General features: G+C 39.3%; 2 protein-coding genes across 13 annotated transcripts in view; one reads left to right on the plus strand and one right to left on the minus strand.

Moving 5' to 3' along the window:
• LOC137273780 (anaphase-promoting complex subunit 5-like) overlaps window positions 1–7,350 on the plus strand; it is a 134,199-nt gene extending 126,849 nt beyond the window's left edge. For all 11 annotated transcript variants that reach the window (XM_067806627.1, XM_067806630.1, XM_067806629.1 and 8 more), the window contains 4 exons: window positions 623–739; window positions 5,293–5,440; window positions 5,670–5,832; window positions 6,483–7,350. In XM_067806627.1, the coding sequence (XP_067662728.1) occupies window positions 623–739; window positions 5,293–5,440; window positions 5,670–5,832; window positions 6,483–6,697 (643 nt within the window). In that variant the 3' untranslated portion in view covers window positions 6,698–7,350. The remainder of the gene's footprint in view (window positions 1–622; window positions 740–5,292; window positions 5,441–5,669; window positions 5,833–6,482) is intronic.
• An 11-nt stretch (window positions 7,351–7,361) lies between these two features.
• LOC137273778 (ER degradation-enhancing alpha-mannosidase-like protein 3) overlaps window positions 7,362–23,683 on the minus strand; it is a 34,149-nt gene continuing 17,827 nt past the window's right edge. The window contains exons 11-22 of one of the 2 annotated variants that reach the window (XM_067806625.1): window positions 21,611–21,694; window positions 20,671–20,754; window positions 20,124–20,248; window positions 19,141–19,300; window positions 18,696–18,916; window positions 17,506–17,641; window positions 16,968–17,049; window positions 15,081–15,190; window positions 14,152–14,271; window positions 13,246–13,291; window positions 12,326–12,505; window positions 7,362–12,107 (exon numbers count right to left, since the gene is read on the minus strand). In XM_067806625.1, the coding sequence (XP_067662726.1) occupies window positions 11,017–12,107; window positions 12,326–12,505; window positions 13,246–13,291; window positions 14,152–14,271; window positions 15,081–15,190; window positions 16,968–17,049; window positions 17,506–17,641; window positions 18,696–18,916; window positions 19,141–19,300; window positions 20,124–20,248; window positions 20,671–20,754; window positions 21,611–21,694 (2,439 nt within the window). In that variant the 3' untranslated portion in view covers window positions 7,362–11,016. The remainder of the gene's footprint in view (window positions 12,108–12,325; window positions 12,506–13,245; window positions 13,292–14,151; window positions 14,272–15,080; window positions 15,191–16,967; window positions 17,050–17,505; window positions 17,642–18,695; window positions 18,917–19,140; window positions 19,301–20,123; window positions 20,249–20,670; window positions 20,755–21,610; window positions 21,695–23,683) is intronic. The other variant, XM_067806624.1, reaches the window with a different exon arrangement.

Genomic DNA, 23,683 nt, shown 5'->3' on the forward strand with positions numbered 1-23,683 from the left:
TTGTCTTGTTGATGGAGCGTGTGCATGTTTGGTGGATAGAGCACCTTCTTGTCTAGTGGATACATCATCTACTTGTCTAGCCCCTAGAGCACCTGCTTGTCAAGCGGATAGAGCACCTGCTTGTCTAGTGGACAGAGCATCTGCTTGCCTGATGGATAGAGCATCTGCTTGTCTTGTGGATAGAGCATCTACTTGTCTCTATCCACTGGACCGCTGTGTAGTGGTCCAGTGGATAGAGGATCTTCTTGTTTAGTGGAGAGAGTACCTGCTTGTCTAGTGGACAGAGCAACTGCTTGTCTATTGGATAAAGAATCTGCTTGTCTAGTGGATTGAGCATCTTCAAGCTGCTTGCCTAGTGGATAGGTGATGGGAGGTTGCTGGTTCAATCCACAGCTGCCTCATACCAAACAAAGTTCAGTGATGGTACTTGTTACACTGTTCAACGCTAAAGGGATACAAGAAGCACTGGTTAGCTTGGGTCCAGTATTACATTCATGAGTGGGTATCCATGTTCAGGAGCAGGGTTACAGCCAGAAAAAATCAATATGGTAGAATATTACAAGAACATTCATTAAATGGCATGTTTGTGATATCTGTTCTTTAAAGATATTTTCTATACTAGGAATGCAATCTTGTTGAAAGAACAAGGGGAGGTAACTGCAGCATTCACTCAACTCCACACACTGCTGGCGTCCAAGGCAGATCAGTGTGAGGAGCCCACACCAGACTTTCCTTGCAGGTCAGTGATGCATGAAACGCATGACCTAGTACATTCTTTTTACAGCTTTTTCATTGGGTGTGAAATCATTATGAATTTCAATACCTATGTTTTATCAATTCTACACTTATGTTATGGAGTGAGTGAGTGGGTGAGGTTAGTTTTATGCCACTTTTAGCAATATTACAGACCCTGCCCCTTAAAATTTTAAATTTATATCGACTGGGGTTTGTCCAGCCGAACACATGATGTAAAGTATGGTTTTCCTTTAGTGAGCCATGGCTTACACTAAGTTGTGATAGACAACCATATAATTTTGAGATCTGTATGGCACAGAACCTTGTTAACAGTGAATTTATCTTTTGTGAAATAACATTTCCAAAGATTACAGATCTGTTAACCCCCTGGATGCCGAGTTTTTTTTTTCAGGCACACATTTTCGTAAGGTTTGACAAGAGAATGTTGTGCGAGACTTGCGCTCACGTTGTACTGGATCTGCGTACGACTATAAAATTACACAGAAATGTAGAATATTTAATTTCCTATCCGTTGGTATAAATATATCTGCGACTACCTCAGGGGTTTGAGAAATAGACACTGCTAAAAGTTGTCCAAAACTTTTGTGTGTTGAAAAACAGTAAATCTCTCCGGTTTTCATCGTGCACCAATAAAAGCACTCTGCTACGATTTTTTTATTTGGCATCTTTACGGAAAGTGTGAGTGAAGAAAATACAGCTTGATATCTGAACGACATAAGGGTATATGAAATGGATGTATGTGCTATTGCATAACATCATGCTCACAAAATCAAAAATGACCTGCAATAAATGTCAAAACTCGATTTTCTTCTATGACATCAAACGTCAACAGAGAGGTCATGCACGTATAAAGATAAGGGGGCATTACTCCGCTATGGTTTACATTAGGTCAGTGTAACTCAGATCACATGGAGAGAATTTGCTGTGGATATGGACAGTACATTTTCGTGATGTTTTGTTCACAATGAACCAAACTATTCCAATACAAAGTTCCCCAATGTGAGAGGATACCTTTTGGTAGTTTCACAATTTGTCAGAAAAGATGCCAGTGTACTACATCAGGCCCCCTAAGTAATTGAATGAATTACAGCAAATTTGAAGGAATTGCATCTCAAATGAAAACAAACGCAGCCCACTCGCGAAACAACTGCAGCCATATCGGCAATTTAGCGGTAATAACAGAAACACATCAGCCATATCGGAAGCAATGTCGGTAATACTTGAAACACACTCGGCCGTCTTCGGAGATTTTTCGGCTCACATCCGTGATTTGTCGGTCGCGAACGGAAACCCACGCAGCAAAACATGGTGTCGTTCGAAGAAGCACCCGTCTAGGTGAGTTTTGTTCTTAGTTCCTACTATAACATTTTTGTACTTATCCATCTTTGACCACCCTTGTTGAATTCGTTCAGGTATGAGGGGTTGTTGAGGCTATAGCTTATTTTTTCAGGAAAAGACTGTCACTGCAGAAGAGTGTCACAAGTCATGCCCCTGGAGGTTGTTTACATCTGAACCTCCAGGGGCATGACTTGTGACACTCTTCTGCAGGTTGTTTACATCTGAACCTCCAGGGGCATGACTTGTGACACTCTTCTGCAGTGACAGTCTTTTCCTAAAAAAATAAGCTATAGCTCCAACAACACCTCATACCTAAACGAATTCAACAAGGGTGGTCAAAGATGGATAAGTATAAAAATGTTATAGTAGGAACTAAGAACAAAACTCACCGAGACGGGTGCTTCTTCGAACGACGCCATGTTTTGCTGCGTGGGTTTCCGTTCGCGACCGACAAATCACGGATGTGAGCCGAAAAATCTCCGAAGCTGGCCGAGTGTGTTTCAAGTATTACCGACATTGCTTCCGATATGGCCGATGTGTTTCTGTTATTACCGCTAAATTGCCGATATGGCTGCAGTTGTTTCGCGAGTGGGCTGCGTTTGTTTACATCTGAGATGCAATTCCTTCAAATTTGCTGTAATTCCTTCGATTACTTAGGGGGGCCTGTACATGAAAAAGCAGGTAATAGCGATGTGGATGTCCCTATTCGATACATATTTTAGTTCTTAGATTCCCATATTCTCCTGTTTGTGTAGATGTATTTTTATGAATTTTGCATCATTATTAACGGAGTAACAGCCACATTTTCAAATGTAATGAAATAACTGAAAATAATGCGACATTTTAGTTGACGTCACGACACGTTTTGTGCATTTTGTAATGTTGGAAAAAGACGACTCTGGTTGCTGATTAGTATATATCTAACCTAATTTCCACAAAATGTGTAAATTTCTCGGCTTCTGTGTCAGAATTCAAAACTTTTTAGCCAAAATATAGAATGAATGGTTGTATCACTGAAATAGTGTCATGAATATATCAACAATTACACAGTTTTACTACATGTCTTATTGTGAGCAACATGCGCACCTGTCTAGCATCAATTTAGCGTAAATGAAAATTTCACGACACCTGAATATTCATTGAGTATTCATTGAGGAAATAGACTTTTCTTCTTATGATTATGAAATCATTTCACTTCATAAGTATGCAATGAAAGGTACAATGAGATCGCTTTCTCAGTACAGAAGTATTAAATATGGACTTAAGGCTTGTCCAAATTAAGACATGACCTGGTTTATATATTTTTAACAATTTTTGTATGAATATTGTTTGAGTTATCAGATATATTTTAATCAAATTTGAATTGACTTTATTGTCGAAAAAATGATAATGAATCATGAAACGTTTTTGACAAACTCGCACCTGGTCAATTAATATTCATAATTGTTTTGTCTATAAAAACGACACAAACCAACACAATGAACAAGACAATTCCTTTAAATAGTAGTATGTGTGCCCCTACATTTCATAAAATGTACAAATCATTTTCATTAATATTACTTATAAGTTGGAATTAAATCGCTGTTTATTAACCTTTTCATATGAAACTGCATTTCTTGTCCCAACGTATTGAATATTGTACATCACGGGAACTAAAGCACATATTGCAGTTATGGCTACGTGTGATCTTCCAACACTTGTGTAGAGATTTAAAATGTGGTATAGTACACTTACTGAGTCAATTTCCCATGTAAATATTGTTCAAACAATCAAAAGTTTTCAAAGAATAAAAACGCATACCTTATATCCACATATGATATGGTGTTGAACATGGATATATGTAGATACTGAAATCAGCTTCATGAAAAAATATCGGAACGATATGGAAAATATACATCACTATACTTAAAGTGCAATCGGAATGGTATGGGCATTGTGGTTACTCATGTTCAACCGACCTTCACCTCAAAGAAATTGCCTAATATGTGCATCAATGGTGACGTGTGACATCGCTACCGATGACCGATTTCTTTCAAAATGGCGCCTTCGCTTACAAGGGTACACAGGATTTTGCGAGGACGTTTTCCTTGATTCTGGGATCTTTTGTACATATAGTGAGATGTAAGTAATCATAATTATTCTGACCATCTGTGTATTGGTATATGTTTTTATCGTTTACATTGTAAATGACGGAAGAGGCCAGAAATGCCAATAAGTACCGTTGTCGTTCTGCGTGATTTTGCGTCAGTCATGGCGTCACGCTGCACTAAAAGTTTGACAGTTTCTTATGAATTACCAAATTATTTCATTGTATCTATTTTTAATTTGCTATTTCTTGCTACGATACTCTTCCCCTGAATATACTAAGTGTGTTGAGTCATTGTAGGCAATGATTAGACGGCTGGATGTTGGAATATTACCGAAAATGCTACGCAGTGTAAAATTGGATTTTTTTCTTTGTTTACATTTCAAACAAGCGCTGTCTTTCGAGCACAGGGTTCGTTTTCATACCAATTATCTTACGTTTCATTTTACCTAGACCGTTGGTATTGGTGACAAAGACCATTTGTATTTTGATTCTAAGATGTGTGGGGAATTCAATGATGCATTTGTCGCAGCTGACTATGAAATGTGATGTTATAGGTGTCTCAATACCAGCCTTCTCGAAATGTGATTTTGTAAACACTAACCAATATGGCAGAAAGCGCACTTCGGCGTTCGTGTAAGTGTATTGTCGATTCTGGGTTCATCGGCGACGTTTCAGAATTATCATTACTGGTTACACGAAAACTTGATATCAATGATTATTAATATGCTATTATTGAAATTCAATACTCCCAGTAATTATCCAATTTTCACATTTCAAAACATACTGCAAAAAACGCTGTGAATCTCGATTTTGTACAGTCTGAAAAATGACATTTACTACGATGAAACCTATTTTGAAAGGCAATTTTAAGCACTTTAGCTTGGTCTGAGATAATAGTGGATGGTATCAAGAAACAGGGAATTTTCCGCAGAAACTGTGAAGTGTTTATATATGCGTGGTATATTTAGAATTTTATTGGACTTCAAAGTGAGGGATGTAGAGGAAGGACATATATGTCCCTGTGGCATCCAGGGGGTTAAAGCTGGCAGATTATGAAATCATGAAATAATCCGGCCATGCATATAGTGAATTCTGCATTATTGTTTCAGAGTTCTGTTGGCTCTCTCCGATCTGTACATTCAGACTGGAAGTCACACCACAGCCTTGACACATGTTACCGACTGCATCACTCGTGCCAAACAACATCATCTACAGTACCTGGTTGCTATAGCAACAGTACACCTGTCATTTATACAGGTAATATGGTCATTTCTTTTTGAGTGGCATTTTAAAAGTTGGCGAGTCAGAGAAGGATAAGTAATGAATAAAGAAATTGTTCATCCATAAAGTTTGTCCTTAAATGGCTATATTATTGGTCTTTTTTCTTCTTTAACCATTTGAAACCAGTAAATTTACAGTGAACTATATATTTGATCTTTGGTATATAAAATAGTCTCACATTCTGCTCATGATCTTGGCCTTCTAGTTTCACATGAAACTTCCAAAGCAAGCCCTGAGCCTACTGGAGGTCAACATGCTGACGGTGCTGACCAATGGCAGCTGTCTGGACCAGGCCAAGACACTGTACGTCTACGCCAAGTGTCGGGTTGCAGCTGCTGCTAAGGATGGGGAGGGGCCTCGGAAGGCAGGTGAGTCCTAATGGTTACTAGATACCTGTCAACTCTCATGCATATAGTGATAGACACATTGTCATCGCTTACGACACCTTTGTGATCATTACAGACATACAGAAATTATCATGCATATATTGTAAAAATACACTTACATGTTTTGTTTCTGTAAATGTTTTTTTTCTTCATGGTGTCATGAGAAAATACAGTGAAACAAATCCAAATTATGTAGCTGGTGCTCTATCCTCTCTTCTTCATCTCCTCTGTCCCCAAGGTCCCTGTTGCCATCCTGTGGGGATGGTGGGGTAGCCTAGTGGTTAAAATGTTTGCTTGTCATGCCAAAGACCTGGGTTCCCAGATGGGTACTATGTGTGAAGCCCATTTCTGGTGTCGGCCACCTTGATATTATATTGCAGGTGTAAAACTCACTCACTCACTCACTCACTTGAACCCATTCTGTTAATATCGATTATAACTCCATTATTGCGGGATAGTTTTTTTTCCATTTGATGTTCGCTTTATGTACAAAAGAAAATACTGATTAATAATAATTCATATTCATAGAGCTGGCTATGCAAAAAGGAGAATCTAAAAGAAATGAATACACATTCATATTTTATGGATATTTTTGGGAATTCATATAGAAATGACCTTTACCTGTGTTACAGCATTGTTGTCAGGCGTGGACCTTATGAACAAGGTGGTTGCCCTGTACCAGGTCATGGAGGCCCAACACCGCGTGAAGGATGCCCTGTACTACCAGGCCAGACTGTACAACGACCTGGGATACCATTCAGAAAGGAACAAGTGTGCCCATCGATTCCGACAACTGGACCAGCAGTTCCCAACTCTCTCACGGATCACAGTGCTTGGACTGGGTTAAGATGCTGGCAACTTGTTCCAGGCATGATCTGTACTATTCAAAGGGTGTGGCATAAAGTCACTGTATGGTGTACAAGACTTTGAGAATTGAACACAAACCCACTGGCCAATCATGCTATTGCATGATTCGGAGTCTTCTTAAGGGAAAATAACAGACATGTCAACGATGGTTTAAGTCTGAGAAATCTGAAATCTTTTTACAACAATGAGAAGGTATATGAATTCTGATATTTCTGAACAAGAACAATTGAATGTTTATGGTTTTACACTGCTGTTAGCAATGTTCCAGCAACATCATGGCAGGGGACATCAGAAATGGGCTTCACACATTGTGACCAAGCGGGGCATTGAACCAGGTCCCTCAGTGTTACAAGTGAACTAGGCTATTCTACCACCTCCTCTCAATGAGATCTCAAACCACATTAAGAGTGCTAGGGGAGCCTAATGGTAAAAGCATTCTGTTGTCACATGTTCCATTTACTAGATGTGTACTATATGTTCTGATGTCTCCTATGATATTGATATATGATCTGATATGATATGATGTTGCTAAGAGTTGCTTAAAACTACATTCACTCACTCAAGCCGTATTCAGACTTAAAAAATGACCATTGCCCTTGACATGCTGTAAACAATAAATGCAAAGAAATACAAGTCAATGCTGATTTGTTTGATGTACACTTTTATTCCTCTCTCCTCTTCTGTTTTAAAATGACATATACAATGAGAGAGCATGACTAAGATGTCCATCTCCTCTAGATTATTGTGGGCATGAAATATGAAATCTTAAAAAAATATAATCTGGAAGTATTTGCACTATTATTATATTGCCCTGTGAGAAAATGCTTTGAAGAATTGTTTTATAAAAAATCCTATGTTGGTTTTACAAACTTCCATGACTCCTACTGAGTGAGTAGTACTTCGTGTCACTTCATTTCTTTATATGATAGATATGGAGGAAATCAATGTCTTAACCAACCAAAACATGTGGGCCTACAAAAGTGAAGATGGTGGATACACCTATGTCATGACATTTGATTCACATGAATATTTTACAACAATGACAGTATAATTTATGTACACAATAATTACAGCATTTACATGTCTGGCTTCTGTACAAAATGAACATTATCTGTGTAGATACATCAACCTACAGAAAGACACGCAAGACATGGATCGACCATAATGGATTTCACCCTAAAAATCCAACACATGGGTTAGCAGCAATGTATACATTTATGAAAGTAATCTGTGGTAAGGATTGCAATGGATAGTCCAGACCAGTAGGCCCCGGCATCTATTCAAAGGGAGATAACTCCAACTACTTGTCTTCTACACACATCTGACATAAAACTTTTTGTATTGCAGAGAGGAGATTTTTCAAAGTCATAAGAAAAGCATGAATTTACCATGACCTTGTTAAACAGTCACATGAAACATTTGATTTTCAATGAAAGATCGCAGGCTTAAGACATGGGCATTATGGGACTGCACCTAAAATTTACAAGATGAATCTGGCTTCCTAAAATTATCATGAAGCTCACTGGATGGAAAACAATTAGAAACTTAAGTCAATGAGACAATGAAACAAACAACCCTGTTCAAAATCTCAACATATCAAGAAAGATGGCTGAGAAACAGGGTCTTTTCTGAAAAACCTGTTCTTGCTTCTTAACATTTTCCCACTTATCCCAATTTGCAAAAGGTCATTAATACAACGAATTGTGAAACCCGGCCATTCCAGATCAAGTCAGTGGTCAAGAAACATTCAATAATGCCCACAGTTCTGCACAACAATTAAAACATGATCACAAACAAAGGCAACATTACTTGAAAACAGAGACAAACTCAACTATTAACACCTCCCCACTCTTGCAGGTAAGAAATACTTGTACAATCAATCACCAGGAATCTCAATACCATTCAGCCAAGGATTGTTTACTGGCCACGGCTGAGGCAGGGGTACAATATCAATGAAATCTGATCTACTCTATCAGATCTCTGACACACCCAACACAGCAGATCTGATCTTAAGGACACTGTGATAAATGACAACAAAGAATTTTGAAACATCAACCTACAGATCTCACAAAGCAAGACTGACAACCACTTTCCTCTGAAAGTGTTGGCAGTTCAATCCCAGGTACATCCTCGATAGCTCCGGGGTTCCAATGAATCTCCACTATACCCAGGATGCATCTATGGCTTGGCCCAATAATTTTAATACCTCCCTTTGCTTGCTCCACATTCTCACAATAGCCAATCAGCTAAGCCGCTGTTACAACCGAGCTTGCCTGTGTCAGCAAATATAGCAGTCCCGGCAATGAAGGCTTGTTTGCAGTACGACTCAGATTTGGGGGAAATCATACAGACAAACTTTCAGGTCCCAAACTTGAAAAAAAAGGTATGCAAGAACTCCTACCTCTTTCAGTGTTCCTCTGCGCGATTTGTGTTACCAAGTCTAATCGTTTAGATAATTCAAAAAGCAAAAGTGAGTTACAATTGGTACGCTCAACTTCCCAGCATAGACACTCACTGGATAAAAAGCCTGCCAAGGGATGTAGTAAAAGTCTGAGCCTTGGATGCATCCAGGGTATAGTGGAGATTTATTTGAGCGTATAGCCTGGATATATCGAGGATGTCCCTAGTACGATAGATACTGAGAATGTCACACAAATTCTGCACTTCTGTTACCAGGCACTCATTTGGGCAAAATATCTTTCTACAAGTTGTACCAGGTATGTTCATAGAATCCTTATTGAAAATGATAAATTACAAAGAAGGTAAGGGGAAAAATTCCATTATGACTCCAAATAGTCCATGTTTAAAGAGAAAACTTCTGATAAGAGGGTTCAGCAACTCTGCAGTGATAAAGCCTAGTGCTACATGCTTATACTTCGGACCCTACAAAGGGACTCAAAGAAAATACCCAGATTTGAAAATGGACTCTGATAAGGACCTGAAAGTGCATTTAACAGCTATACCAACTCGTGCATAAACAGTACATGCAATGATCATGTTGTATTACGTCACTATCAGCATTGTCATCGTTATCATCATCATCGCCACCATCACCACCACCCACTGTCTGGGCCAGCCACCATGTGGCATTGAGGAAAGAACACAAGGATTAAAAAAGGAACAGACAACAAACACCACAAACCAACAAATGTCAACAATTGTAACAAAATACATCCATCTGCATACATGTCTGAGTGAAACTGATACACTCTCTCCATTACAAAACGTAACTTTAAAATGATTCTCAAATTTTTACAACTGACTAATGAAATAAGGAAGCACTTGCTTTTCGACTTAATGCACAACTAAATAAATTGGCTAGCCTCAAGAGCCATGTCAAAAGTCAACAAGCAGATGACGGCCATCCCCTATGTAAATGCTTCAATGTTCATTTAGCAAACAGAAAACTGATTTGTCAACATATCTTGCTTTTTCAATATATGGCACATGACGAGAGTTTTATTTGGACCTCATAAAAAATTTGGGTCTCTTCACTAGTGAGAGGACATTTTAGCTTCAATGGTCCAGTGGTTTCAAAGAAGAGGATGTATACACCAGCTGGACAAACAAGCCTCATTAGAGGCTCACTTGACTATCTGTCACTGTGATTAAATTACAAATCTTTTTTGGACCACAAAAAATCATGTTCCTGAAAGTTTATGCACTTTTTAAGGCAACACTTGGCAATATTCTACCTGTAAATAATCAAGTCTGGAACAGACAATCAAGTAACTGACATCGTGTGCTGAGATCTACGCAGTTGGAATACGATGACATGCACGTACCAAGTCATCAAATTTGACCACCTTATCTCGTTTGTTGCCTCTTACAACAAGCATGGTTTGCTGACCAACAATCCCTCGCTTATGAAGCTGCACCTTTGGCTTGTGGCTACATCACTTTGAAAAGATAACTGTCAGACTGTATGTCAGTTAGAACACTAGCTAAGTACCCTCTAAATTATAACTAAGTTTCTACTAAGTAAAGTCCAAAAAGCAATCTGCTGTAGCCCATGCATTAAGTATACCCTGCATGTAGATGTTTTTACTTGTCTTCCCATTTCAACTGTAATCCTTTAGATTCCACTTCAACAAATGCCAAGTTACCTGTGGTTTGTTACATGAATCATCGAAATTCTAACAAACCAGCGCTGGAGCAATAAGACATATTCATGTTGAGGGTCTGATAATGTCTCTTTCTTATGTTAGTGAAAAAAATACTTTCAAAAAAATTAACATGATTAAGCTAAATGATCTTTTGACAAGGCCCATAGACACTGTAGGACGAGCATCCCGTCACTCATAGTTCATCTTTGTGATCCCTGGAAGCAGCTGCAGATTCATGGACATCTTGTGAGGTGAAGGACTCTTGAGCATCTGAAGGAATGTCGGCCTTTGTTTCCGTAGTCCTTATTGTTTCTCCCTGGGAATTCCTCTCTATAACTTTCACTACACCATCTTTTGTTATAACTTCTAATGTGTTAGCCTCTTCATCACCTATAGTCACTTTGTCTCTAGAATGTTGAGAATCATCCCTGTTGTCAGAATCTGATTTTTGTACTAATCCCGCAGCATTTGCCTCCCCTTGTTCAACAGTAAATGTAAGTACACCTTGATCGTCCACTTTGGCACCAAAGTGCTTAGAAGATTCTTTGGCAGTTTGGGTCTGAATGTATGGATTGTGCTTGGAACTATCTTCTGTCCTTTTTCCTGAGTTAGTTTCATATAGTTCATCAACCGTTGCATAGTGAAGCTGTTTGGCAGTTTCGAAATCGATATGCTCATTTTTCTTACCTTGTGTTTCAGTAGATTTTGTGGATTTCTCAGTTAGAAATTTTAATTCTACTGCTAACCTTTCTATCAACTCTTGAGCTTTGTTATCCACTCGATCCATCCCAAAATAAGCTGATTCTAGAAACCGAGCTATCGCTATAAGGTAATCTCCTTGATTGCTCAATTTTTCAAAATTTGTCTTTTCTTGTAAGGCTTGAACTAGGTTTACATATATCTGATTCAACTGAGGTGTTTTATCCTCCTGCTGGTTCTTGTCGACCTTGAAAGACAACTGTTTTGAGCCATCAGGTAAGGTGTCAAACTGTAACACATTTTTGTCTGCAGGAACAGATTCTGTTGTTTCTGTTTTGTCTTCTTCAACATTGTGAAACACATCGGTATCAGTCTCTCCTGAAACCTTTATCTCCATGCGAACTTTCCTGGAGGATGACTGGTACGAGTACACCTCATCCAGTCCTACACGGGCTCCCTGGGAGGGGGTGTGGTGAGGAGCAGTGTATGGTGGGGGGGTCTGATCTGGAACTTTCTCAGGGTGTATGCCTCCCTGGGTCATCTGTGGTCCAGCAGGGGTCTTCTCGGGGGTTGGATTGAACGTGTCTGGAACAAGAGCAGGAGGTTCACCATCTCACACAGGAGATTCAACATCTCTAATTTATCTCAAACCAAAATAACATTAGAGGACAGGGGCCTATTCCAACTCACCCCACACAACAAACATAGGTGGACAGGGACCTATCGTAACTTATCTCATATGATAAACATGAAAAGTAGTTACCAATTCTGATCTTGGAACCCAAAAGGGTGAACAGACTTACCTGTAGACTTTGCTTCTTTAGTCAGTAACACCTGCTGATCATTGTCCTGAGACAGCACTGAGATGATTGCATTGCCTTCCTTCCTAAAGAGAAATACCATGGGAATGGTGATGTCGTTCTGTCCATCCCCAGACATGGCAAACAGAGTCTGGCTCTCACTTGTGCTCCCTTCATTCTGGTCTGAAAATATTGAAACAGAACCCTTGACCTACTACCATGTTTGTTATGACTCCTTGTCGAGAAGCTTACTAGTAATGTTTAATGTCTGAATCAGCATCATTCAAGCTAAGTCACTCACCCTGATACCAGTGGGGTACAACATACAATCCATGCTGTGAGGTCACACTGACGTGATCAGTCGCATATCACACCACTTTATACCCAAACCTTTGCTTCCTTGTCTAGGGACCGTTCATAAGTTATGGCTTGGAAGGTGGGGAGGGGAGGGAAGGAAGAGTTGGGGCTTATGTTGATTATTATCGACTTGCAGGTACAATTTGCTTATGTAAACAACCATGGCTACAAATAAATGGGATGTTTTTACTAATGGACCGTTCATGTAGGCAATGTATTTCTATAGCAATGTCAAAAGTTACACTTGTTCAAACTTTGACAACTTCGTACTTAGAGCCACTGTCAAAAACTCCACTACCATACTCAGCAATATTCCAGCAGAATGACTGCAGTATGTAAATGACATTGTGTCTCCATTAAACACTTCACTGATTGACATATTGTGTATCAATAACCAAGGTTTTGTAAAGATGGCCCTCAATAATGCACTGCTCTAAAAACAATCACTGTCAAATTCACGAGGACTACTGGATATACATGTACATAGATTGTTCAGGAGATCTGTCAAAGCTGATTACATCACAGTTCTACATGGCCACTGAAAGTAAAGTCTGATATAATCTTACCCAGTACAATTCCTCCAACAGCTCCAGCCTTTTGCAAATTTCTAGCCTGCAGAGAGAAATGAAACAATTTATAATATATGCCCCAGTCAGTAAAATTCCCCCAATACAATGGCCGCCTGTTAAAATGTCAATCTTGGACAGACAACCCAATGACTGATATGACAAGTATTGTTCCACCCAGTAGGGTTATGATGACATGCAGTCTAATGCTAGCTTTATAGATAAATGATCAGTAATACCATCTGTTACTTCTCCAGTATTAATCAATAACTGATCAACATTCAGTTAATGATTACTGGCCTCTTTATCATAACATACTGGGCAAAATTCCCGAGAATCACCACCCAATTTCTTCACCTTTGTTGACAAGCAAAAAGTTGCTGGGTGTAAATTCTACCCCTTTTTTCCAAAAGGGTTGTGGGCAAATGGGGAACAAAGTGTTTCTCCCTTTCAAGAGTGACTGAGGTTAGTTTTACACAGCACGCAGCAATATTCAAGCTTTATGGTAACAGTCTATACATAACGGAGTATGGACCGGATAACCCAATGATCAACAGCATGGGCATCGAAGTGCACAATTCGGAACCAATATATGACAACGGTCTGTAAATAATTGAGTCTGGAGACAATCCAGTGATCAACTGCATGATCTACGCAATTGGGAACCGATGACAACCAAGTCAGCAAGCCTGACCACCTGATCCCATTAGTTGCCTCTTACAACAAGCATAGACGCCTCGTTGCTGAAGGCCTATTCCATCCCGGACCTTCATGGGTCAAGTAGTCTTTGAAGAACTGCAATGGTACCATTTCAAAGAAAATCATCCTGATTAAGACATCGAATATAACAAATGACAGGTCAGTGTACACACTGACTTGAAGCTACAGTGTCTGGGAATCTCCTACCTTGTCCACAAACATACAGTCTCCCCGCTCCAGCAGCACTATCTTCCCCTGCACTGCCTGTGGGTTCACCATAGGGCTGCAAGCTTTGAATGGAGATGCTATAGCAAGCTGTCCCTGAATCTGAAAAAACGGCAAGCATTATGTTGTCATTAAAATAACTAATAGAAATGCTTACTGAATTGTCATGCTGACACTTGACATTGGAATAATACTTTGTTGTAGCATTTTCCCCTCTCTTCATCTACATTCAAGCACGAACATCCAATGAGTGTTACCACAGCATGCATGACAGTAATGGAGTAAAGATAATTACTAAGAATACAATCAGGTAGTAAGGTTTCCTTTCCAAATGAACTGTTAAACCTCAATCATTTCAAAACAATATGTCAGTACTAAGAATGCTAATTGTCACCACTGCTGGCTAAATAGATCAATACTAAGAGATATTGTTGATAGTAAATGACAACTGATATATCAACATTATTAATACAGACACAAACGTTTGTGACAGAATGAAGTTCTAACTGACTCACTCAATACACAAAGTTTTGTCTTTATTCAAAGGATGCTTCTTAACTATGTCCTGGAGTAGTTCTGTAACCAATCCATACTTGAACATGTGACTACTCACCAGTGAGATATTAATTTCTATCATATGGCTTTGGCATGTTATGCTCAAAGTAACATCTGTGATATCATCTGTAATCGATCGATATTGATTCAATATCTATATCCACTTTAACAACTAGCACTATGTGTCACTCAAGTTAATATCAACTCAAAACAATCCTGACTATACACTGCTGTAAGACAGCTCTATGAATAGGAGTGTAACATTTCATACCCTCCTATAACGGGAATAAGGAACCGGATACAGAAGCCAACTCAAACAGTTTCCACTGAAATACATAAGTGACTTGATAACTTACAGGTGGCGAGACTTTGAGATCGTATCCAAACTGTGCTGGCCCTGCTCTATAGTACACAGATCCATAGTATGGTGCCGACACCAGCTGCACGAACATTGGGTCATGTTGAGCTGTAACCAGGGTAACAAGATATATATATGCATATCATGTACATGCTGAAATGTTCAAGTTTGGTATAAAAATGAAGTGTTTCTGATGAAATTTCTGATGGTAGGAGTAAGTGTGTAAACTTTGTACTAGTTCCAACAATATGGTAGCAGTCTGTAAATAAGTGAGTCTGGACAAGACAATCCAGTGATCAACAGCAGTCAGTGAGTCTGACTACCTGATCCCATTAGTCGCCTCATATAACAAGCATGGGTCACTGAAGATCAATTCTAACCAAGATCTTTACAGGTCAATCACTTTCATTCCAGATTTCAACACCTACAGCATCTCCACAACTTGTCATGGTTTGTCTTGCCCTTATAGTTAAATACAGCCATAAGTCAGTGAGGTTTTACAATGCATTTTAACCTTCACAAATGTGTTCATCAGAATAATCACACGTTGATGTCTTCCACTCGTAGTATGAAGATGAGGAGTAACCATGTCCACATTAGTACCATTAGTATATAATGACTCTAACAATGCTATATTATGTATATATTAGTGCTGTACCATGTATAAATTAGTGCTGTACCATGTATATATTAATGCTGTACCATGTATATATATTAGTGCTGTAACGTATATATTAGTGCTGTACCATGTATATATTAATGCTGCACCATGTATATGTATTAGTGCTGTACCATGTATATATTAGTACTGTACCATGTATTTATATTTGTGCTGTACCATGTATTAGTTGTGTACCATGTATATGTCAATGCTGTACCATGTATACATATTAGTGCTGTACCATGTATATATTAGTGCTGTACCAAGTATTAGTGCTGTACCATGTATTTATATTAGTGCTGTACCATGTATTAGTTGTTTACCATGCATGTATTAATGCTGTACCATGTATATATATTAGTGCTGTACCATGTATATATTAGTGCTGTACCATGTATATATTAATGCTGTACCATGTATATATTAATGCTGTACCATGTATATATATTAGTGCTGTACAATGTATATATATATATTAGTGCTGTACCATGTATATATTAGTGCTGTACCATATATATATTAGCACTGTACCATGTATATATATTAGTGCTGTACCATGTATATATTAATGCTGTACCATGTATATATATTAGTGCTGTACAATGTATATATATATTAGTGCTGTACCATGTATATATATTAGTGCTGTACAATGTATATATATATATATATATATATATATTAGTGCTGTACCATGTATATATATATATTAGTGCTGTACCATGTATTTATATTTGTGCTGTACCATGTATTAGTTGTGTACCATGTATATGTTAATGCTGTACCATGTATACATAATAGTGCTGTACCATGTATATGTTAGTGCTGTACCATGTATATACTAGTGCTGTACCATGTATTTATATTAGTGCTGTACCATGTATTAGTTGTTTACCATGTATATATTAATGCTGTACCATGTATATATATTAGTGCTGTACAATGTATATATATATATTAGTGCTGTACCATGTATATATATTAGTGCTGTACAATGTATATATATATTAGTGCTGTACCATGTATATATATATTAGTGCTGTACCATGTATATATATTAGTGCTGTACAATGTATATATATATATTAGTGCTGTACCATGTATATATATATTAGTGCTGTACCATGTATATATATCTTAGTGCTGTACCATGTATATATATATCTTAGTGCTGTACCATGTATATACCAGCACACTCATAATAATGCTGTTATGCAGCCTTACCCTCTGGTGACTGTGTCTTCGAGAGTTCTATCATCTCCTGCATAAACTTCATTCCATCCTCTGCATCTTCAGGGGTGGCGGCCTGCAGAAACAAAACATGAGGATGCTTTCAGGTTCTACAAAATGAACTGCAAACACTATGCTGTATATTATCACTATCCTGAGATCAAAAGAGACTGCATCATTTCCAAATATGTAGCCATTTAAATATGGACTGGATACAGGACCGAGAAACAACACTTTTGTTAATGTTTATGTGAACCACCACACTAATCAACCTGTGTGAGGGCACATGTGCATGTTCAGATCTTGACCAAACAATCTAGTGATCAATATAAAACAAGCAATGAACCAAATCATCAAGCATGTCAACCTTTTTCCTCCTTAATTGTCAAGACAAATATGATATGGAGTTACACAAGAAATTGCTTTAAGTGAAGTGATCCTAATTCTTTAACAGAACCTATCAACAGTGACAGAGCTGAGAATGCTGTGTGGATGGGTTCAGGATCCTGCCTAATGCCCAGCTGCCCCATACCTCTGATGCTGTGTGCAGTAGCTGAATGCGCCCATCCGACATGGTGGCGATGCGGATGCCCATCTTGTGGAGGACGTCCAGGTGTGCCTTATTACCTGCGATGAACTCTGATGCATGCAGCCTGGGCTGGTTCCTACTATTATATGAACAGTCATCAACATTATACTGTCATCAACATTATACAGTCAATCAACATTATACTGTCATCAACATTATACAGTCATCAACATTATACTGTCATCAACATTATACAGTCATCAACATTATACTGTCATCAACATTATACTGTCATCAACATTATACTGTCATCAACATTATACAGTCATCAACATTATACAGTCATCAACATTATACTGTCATCAACATTATCCTGGCAATTAGTCTTCAACACTATCCCAGGAAATAGCAAATATTCCTCAACATTCTCTCATTTACAAACTGCTGTAAAACGGACATTTCAATGAGGGCCGTGTTTCACCAAGCTCTCGTAAGGCTAAGATCTCGTAACTTTTCTCGTAGCATTCATACTTCCTATGTTACAGTATAGGAGGTATGAACGCTACAATAAAAGTTATGAGATGTTAGACTTACAAGGACTTTGTGAAACAGGATCCAGGGTAATAACGAGTCACATATTGGTTTAGAAGACAGAGAAGAAAGTATAGTAGTCTCAGTGGCAGTGTTGGGAAGAGCGTCAAGAAGTGTTGGGAGCAGTGTCTGGAGCAGTGTCTGCAGCAGTGTTGTGAGCAGTGTCAGGAAGTGTTGGGAGCGGAGTTGGGAGTAGTGTCAGGAGCAGTGTTGGGAGCAGTGTCAGGAAGTGTTGGGAGCGGAGTTGGGTGTAGTGTCAGGAGCAGTGTTGGGAGCAGTGTCAGGAAGTGTTGGGAGCGGAGTTAGGAGTAGTGTCAGGAGCAGTGTTGGGGGCAGTGTTTGGAGCAATGTTGGGAGAAGTGTTGGGAGAAGTTTCGGGAGCAGTGTCTGGAGTAGTGTTGGGAGAAGTGTTGGGAGAAGTGTTGGGAGCAGTGCTGGGAGCAGTGTCTGGAGTAGTGTTGGGAGCAGTGCTGGAAGCAGTGTTGGGAGTAGTGTTGGGAGCAGTGTCAGGATCCATATCGGCAGCAGTGTCAGGAGTAGAAAGATTCTGTTCTTAACACAGCCATAAAACTACACGTAGCAGGCTGTGTGTATGGACATACCTGCGTGGCCTGGGGCTGACTCTGTCAACCAGGTTCTTCATCTGACTGCGCAGAGAGTGGGCGTATGTGATGCCACCAGGGATCTGCACCTGGAAGTTGGGGCACGTGTTGTACTCATCATCCTCGTCATCCGCCTCACTTGGCACCTGGGTAGGGTCAAGTTCAGTGGTCTGCTCTGTGCGAAATGTCTTTTCCAGATTGCGATAAGCCTCAGGATTAATCTGTCACATGTCAGAAGTTAAAGTATGTGATTGGTCAAAGAGATGTTGTCTCATAACTTACCTCTATAAACATACATCTACACCTAGACCTACGACATTGCTTAGGGTAAGATGAATTATTTTTCTGATTATGGATGGTTTCTGTCAGCATCTGTTAATGGTGAATGGGACAACAGTTTCACATTAAAGACTGCCAAATGTCACAATGCTAGATCTCTATTCACCTTGGGGATACTTGACGTGTTCTGTACAGATAGTGTAAGGGGCAAGAGGTGGGCTTCGGTAGTGAAGATGTAGTCATCAATATCCAAAGTCATCTCCTCCTTCTCAGCAAATAGCAGGTACAGATACTTGAATGTCTCCGCCAACACGTACGAGTCCATTCTATCACAGACAACAACAGATACAGATACTTGAACAAGAGGTACATATAGCTGAATGTCCCCACCTACACATACAAGTCGATTCTGTCACATACAACAGCTGTAACATTCAGTACATACAACCTTAAAGAGATGAAAAAGACATACACATGAATGAAGAACAGTCCACATATCAGCAATAGTGGTCAACAGAGGCAACAGTGATAGTGAGTGAGTTTAGTTTTCTACCACTTTTAGCTATATTCCAGTAATATCATGGTGGGGGACATTGTAACCATGTGAGGAATCGAACCCAGGTCTTTGGCATTATGAGATGGCTCTGGACTACCTCGCTGCTCTAAACAGTGATAGTAGCTGAGGTAGCTTGTTGTTTTACATTGCAGTACTCCTGCAATGCTGTGATGGAGGTGGGTCGTAATATGATCTTGATCAGACAATCCTGAGACTGATATTTTGAGCAATGGTCTGACTTCATTGACACACAACTTACCAAGTCACCGAGCCTCACAAACCAATTGTCCAAACTTACAACCAGAATTGTTTACTAGGGACCAATTGAATCGAAACTTGGTATAGTCTTGCAGATGGTTTTTGGTCACATTACTCAAAAATTACAAATACAATCGTTTTCTAAATTGGCATGATGCATTATAATTGTTCTACCATTAAAATCAAGAAGAAGAAGAAGAAGACAGATAGATAGATGGACAAGGATGGACATGGTGTTGGTGGCAGCAGTAGTATAGTAGTAGTAGGGTAGCAGTTAAGTAGTTGAGTCACAGGTGAGTAGTAGTTGCAATAGTTGTAGCTGTATCCAGACTTACTGGTCCTCGTGTCTGAGAGTGGTGACGTCCTTGATTGCAGCAAATCCACATGGTACTCGGGCCATCTTATCCAGGTTCTCCACCACCTGTTTGCCAACCTCAAGGTAGTGGGGGTCACCTGTGGCCTGCAAATAAAAGAACACCCATCAAAATAACAATGGCTGTTTACTACTGTTCACCTGTACCCAGCAATATCTCAGCTATATGTCTGTGGCCTGTGTACATGGATCTCTACCAGATCACACACAACCAGCCAGATCTCACAAAAACCAGTCAGACCACACACAACCAGTCAATTCACATGCAACTAGTCAGATGAGATCACATGCAGCCAGTCAGATCACATGCAACCAGTCACATCACACAGAGAGGAATTGACATACATTTCCTTATACTGAGAGGAGCTGTGATATATTTTTGTGCATGGTTTGGTACTAGGGTGTATTTTTGTACATGGAGAGGCACTCAGATATATTTCAGTACACAGAGGGGTACTGGGATATTTTCTTGTACACAGAGGGGAATTGGGATAACCCAAAGTGCCTACCTTATACAAGAAGTAGGTCGACTCCACAAATTCAGGCCTTAAAGGATGATGGCTCCAGTGAACTCGAAAATCGGTTGTGAAAGCCTGAAAGAAATAACATGCATGGTGTTCGTACATTTCAATCTTGTGTACGTGCAAGTGTCAACAAATTAGTGTTATGTGATTTTTCAGCAAATATTACATAATAAGAGTATAACATTGACTTATACTCTCATCCTGCGTTACAGTGGTCTAAACTGGAACTGAGTGAGTGGGTGAGTGAGTATGTTTTCACACCGCTTCTAGCCATATTTGAGCAATATGGTCTTCACACATTGTACCCATGTAGGGAATTGAACGCATGCCTTTGGTGTGATGGGTGAGAACTTTAGTCACTTGGCTACACCACTGCCTTCAATGAATGAAGGTCTAAGGTCATCTTTTGCCTTATGATGTCAGGTGTCACTTACATCTACAAAAGCTTCCATCAGTATGTTCAGACCTGATGGTACATCCGAGAGGAAGATTTCAGTGATGGGGAAAGGCATGTTGTCATTCATTGTCAGTCAGGACATAGTAACAACAAAGTGCAATAAGTAAACAATATCAATGTTTCTACAGACATGAAGTGAATCCACTCCAAAAAATATCATTCGCAATCCAGCTAGTTGCAGCCAAGCAATTAGGTTAGCAATTACATGCTTGTTTGTGCTTCATTGCTACTGAGCAATTTTCTAGTAATATATGGCAGCAGTCTGTACATGGATACAAGTAGTCAAGACTGAGAATTTATTTGATAGGGAAAGACAATATTCGAAATGAATACAAACAGAAATAACTAAACTACATGGTTCAGTAATTCTTATTCTAAAACCACAAACTGTAAAACAAACATCCTCTTCAACTGCCTATCTGCAGGATAAGTTCAATGTTTAGTTGTGCTACCAGCAGTATTCCATACCTCAGGCAGGAAGTTGTGTCTTTGTATCACCTGGTACAGCATCTCATGTGTCTCGATGGCCGGCCGGATGTCTCCCTTCAGCACCTATAAAACACCCACACTGTATCCAAGGACAAGTCTAGACTTGTTGTCAAAATTACAATAAATACCATCCCACATAGCAGTGTCATTTATTCAACAGAAAACTTTCAATTCAAGAAATCAGCCAGCCATCATGATTGGGGACATACAAAAGCAGGAATGTGCCTTAAATACTAAGCGAGTTTAGTTTTACATCTCACTCAGCAATATTCTGGCAATATGGCGATGGCTTGTAAAGATTTGAATCTGAACCAGACCACCGAGGGATCAACAGCATGAGCATCAATCTACACACTTGGGATATGTTGACGTGGTAACTGAGTCAGCGAGCCAGACCACACGATGGGTTAGTAACAAGTAACAAGAATGGGTTACTGAAGTACAGTTCTAGACCAGATCTTCATGGGTGTATATAAAATAGAAGACCCTGAGTCAACAGTATTTCAGTGACGTGACAATATATCAGTGTTTCTCCGAACATCATTCAGTGGTTGATTGCAAACACATATCTATGATGTCAGGGCACTGTGGTACATAGGTTATATTGTAAACAAGCTGACTGCCTACATGGTGTAGTGGTTAGAGCATCCGCCAGGAGAGATTGAGGCCGTGGGTTCAAGCCCTAGCCCAGTCATACCTAAAGACATTCAAATATGGTCCCTGCCTGGTGTTCGGCATTAATGGGTAGAACAAGGGCTGGTGAGTATATTGGGTCTGGGTGGTGTATTCAGGTTATAATGTGGCATGGTTTCTCAGTGAGCTAGCACTACGAAACCAACTCAGGTCTAGAATAGTACAAGCAGCCACATGCATGCATATCAAAGTATCAGAGAAATACACTCGTCCCTCGCAATAACGCTAGGGTCCATGGACAACACCCACGTTATTAGACACCCGTGTTATTGCTCACATGAATATAGGTTGAGTGAAAGACTCAGCAACAAGAGCGTATATATACATTGCCTTTGGTACATGCATCTGTGAATGGTTACGAAACTAGCATGTGATGGAGAAAATAAAACTTACAAAAGTGCTTCTGTGTTTTCTTTTGGTAAGACCGATCTTTAATATGTAAATCTACTAATGTGGTATGATATGGTCAGTAGTTTTACCTGGTGCTGTCAAACTGGCGCTGTCATTTTTTCCAAATAAAGGGAAATTTCAGATTGCGCAGTAGACTTTCTTCTATAATGTAACAGTATACATGATTGTTACTAATCGTTCAGATATTAAAAGGCATGGGAGTTAGAAGTGAGCAGTCACTTCCTTCTTTTCAGATGCCGATGTCAACTCACCTTCTCGAACACATGGAGAAGCAGTGGCATGCGAGCAGTTTAGTCAATTAAACATATTGTATCATTTTGTTTACATAAAGAAAGGCAGTGACTGGATGATCCCTTTAAAATCTGGAGAATGTCCACGGTGTGACAAGATTGAAGAGAAAACACGAAATGAACACTACATTTATGTGATGGCATGATAAAAATAGAAATATTAATCAAAGTACGTGTACTTTTGTATATTTACATGTATTTACAGGTTCATAGTCCTGCATTTAACAATGCAGAAAGTAAAGTGTTCAATGATGAGATTCTGTTTTTCCGGTTATTGTCCAGATTACACTCCGGTTGACACTGAGTACACATCCGCCATGTCATTACTCCAATGACAACACACGGCATGTTTGATGTTCAAATTAGTTTTGACAGTTCAAAGGGCTGATCTCATTAATTTACTCAAACAACAGATAATCCAGCAGCAGCTACGTGAGGTAGATGTTTAACAATAAAGGATTAAATAATGACCTCAATTATATATAGAGAACACGCGGAGATATATTACTAGGTCAATGCATTGCTCTCATTACGCAATGTGTATGAGACATGAACTTTTGGGAGCCTCGGATTACCCCGCGGTTTAACCGAATATGCAGTATCGCAAAGCGCATTATTGCGAGGGATGACTGTATTCTAAAGTATGATTAGAAACTCG

The sequence above is a fragment of the Haliotis asinina genome, chromosome 2, assembly GCF_037392515.1.
Source record: "Haliotis asinina isolate JCU_RB_2024 chromosome 2, JCU_Hal_asi_v2, whole genome shotgun sequence".
NCBI lineage: Eukaryota > Metazoa > Mollusca > Gastropoda > Lepetellida > Haliotidae > Haliotis > Haliotis asinina.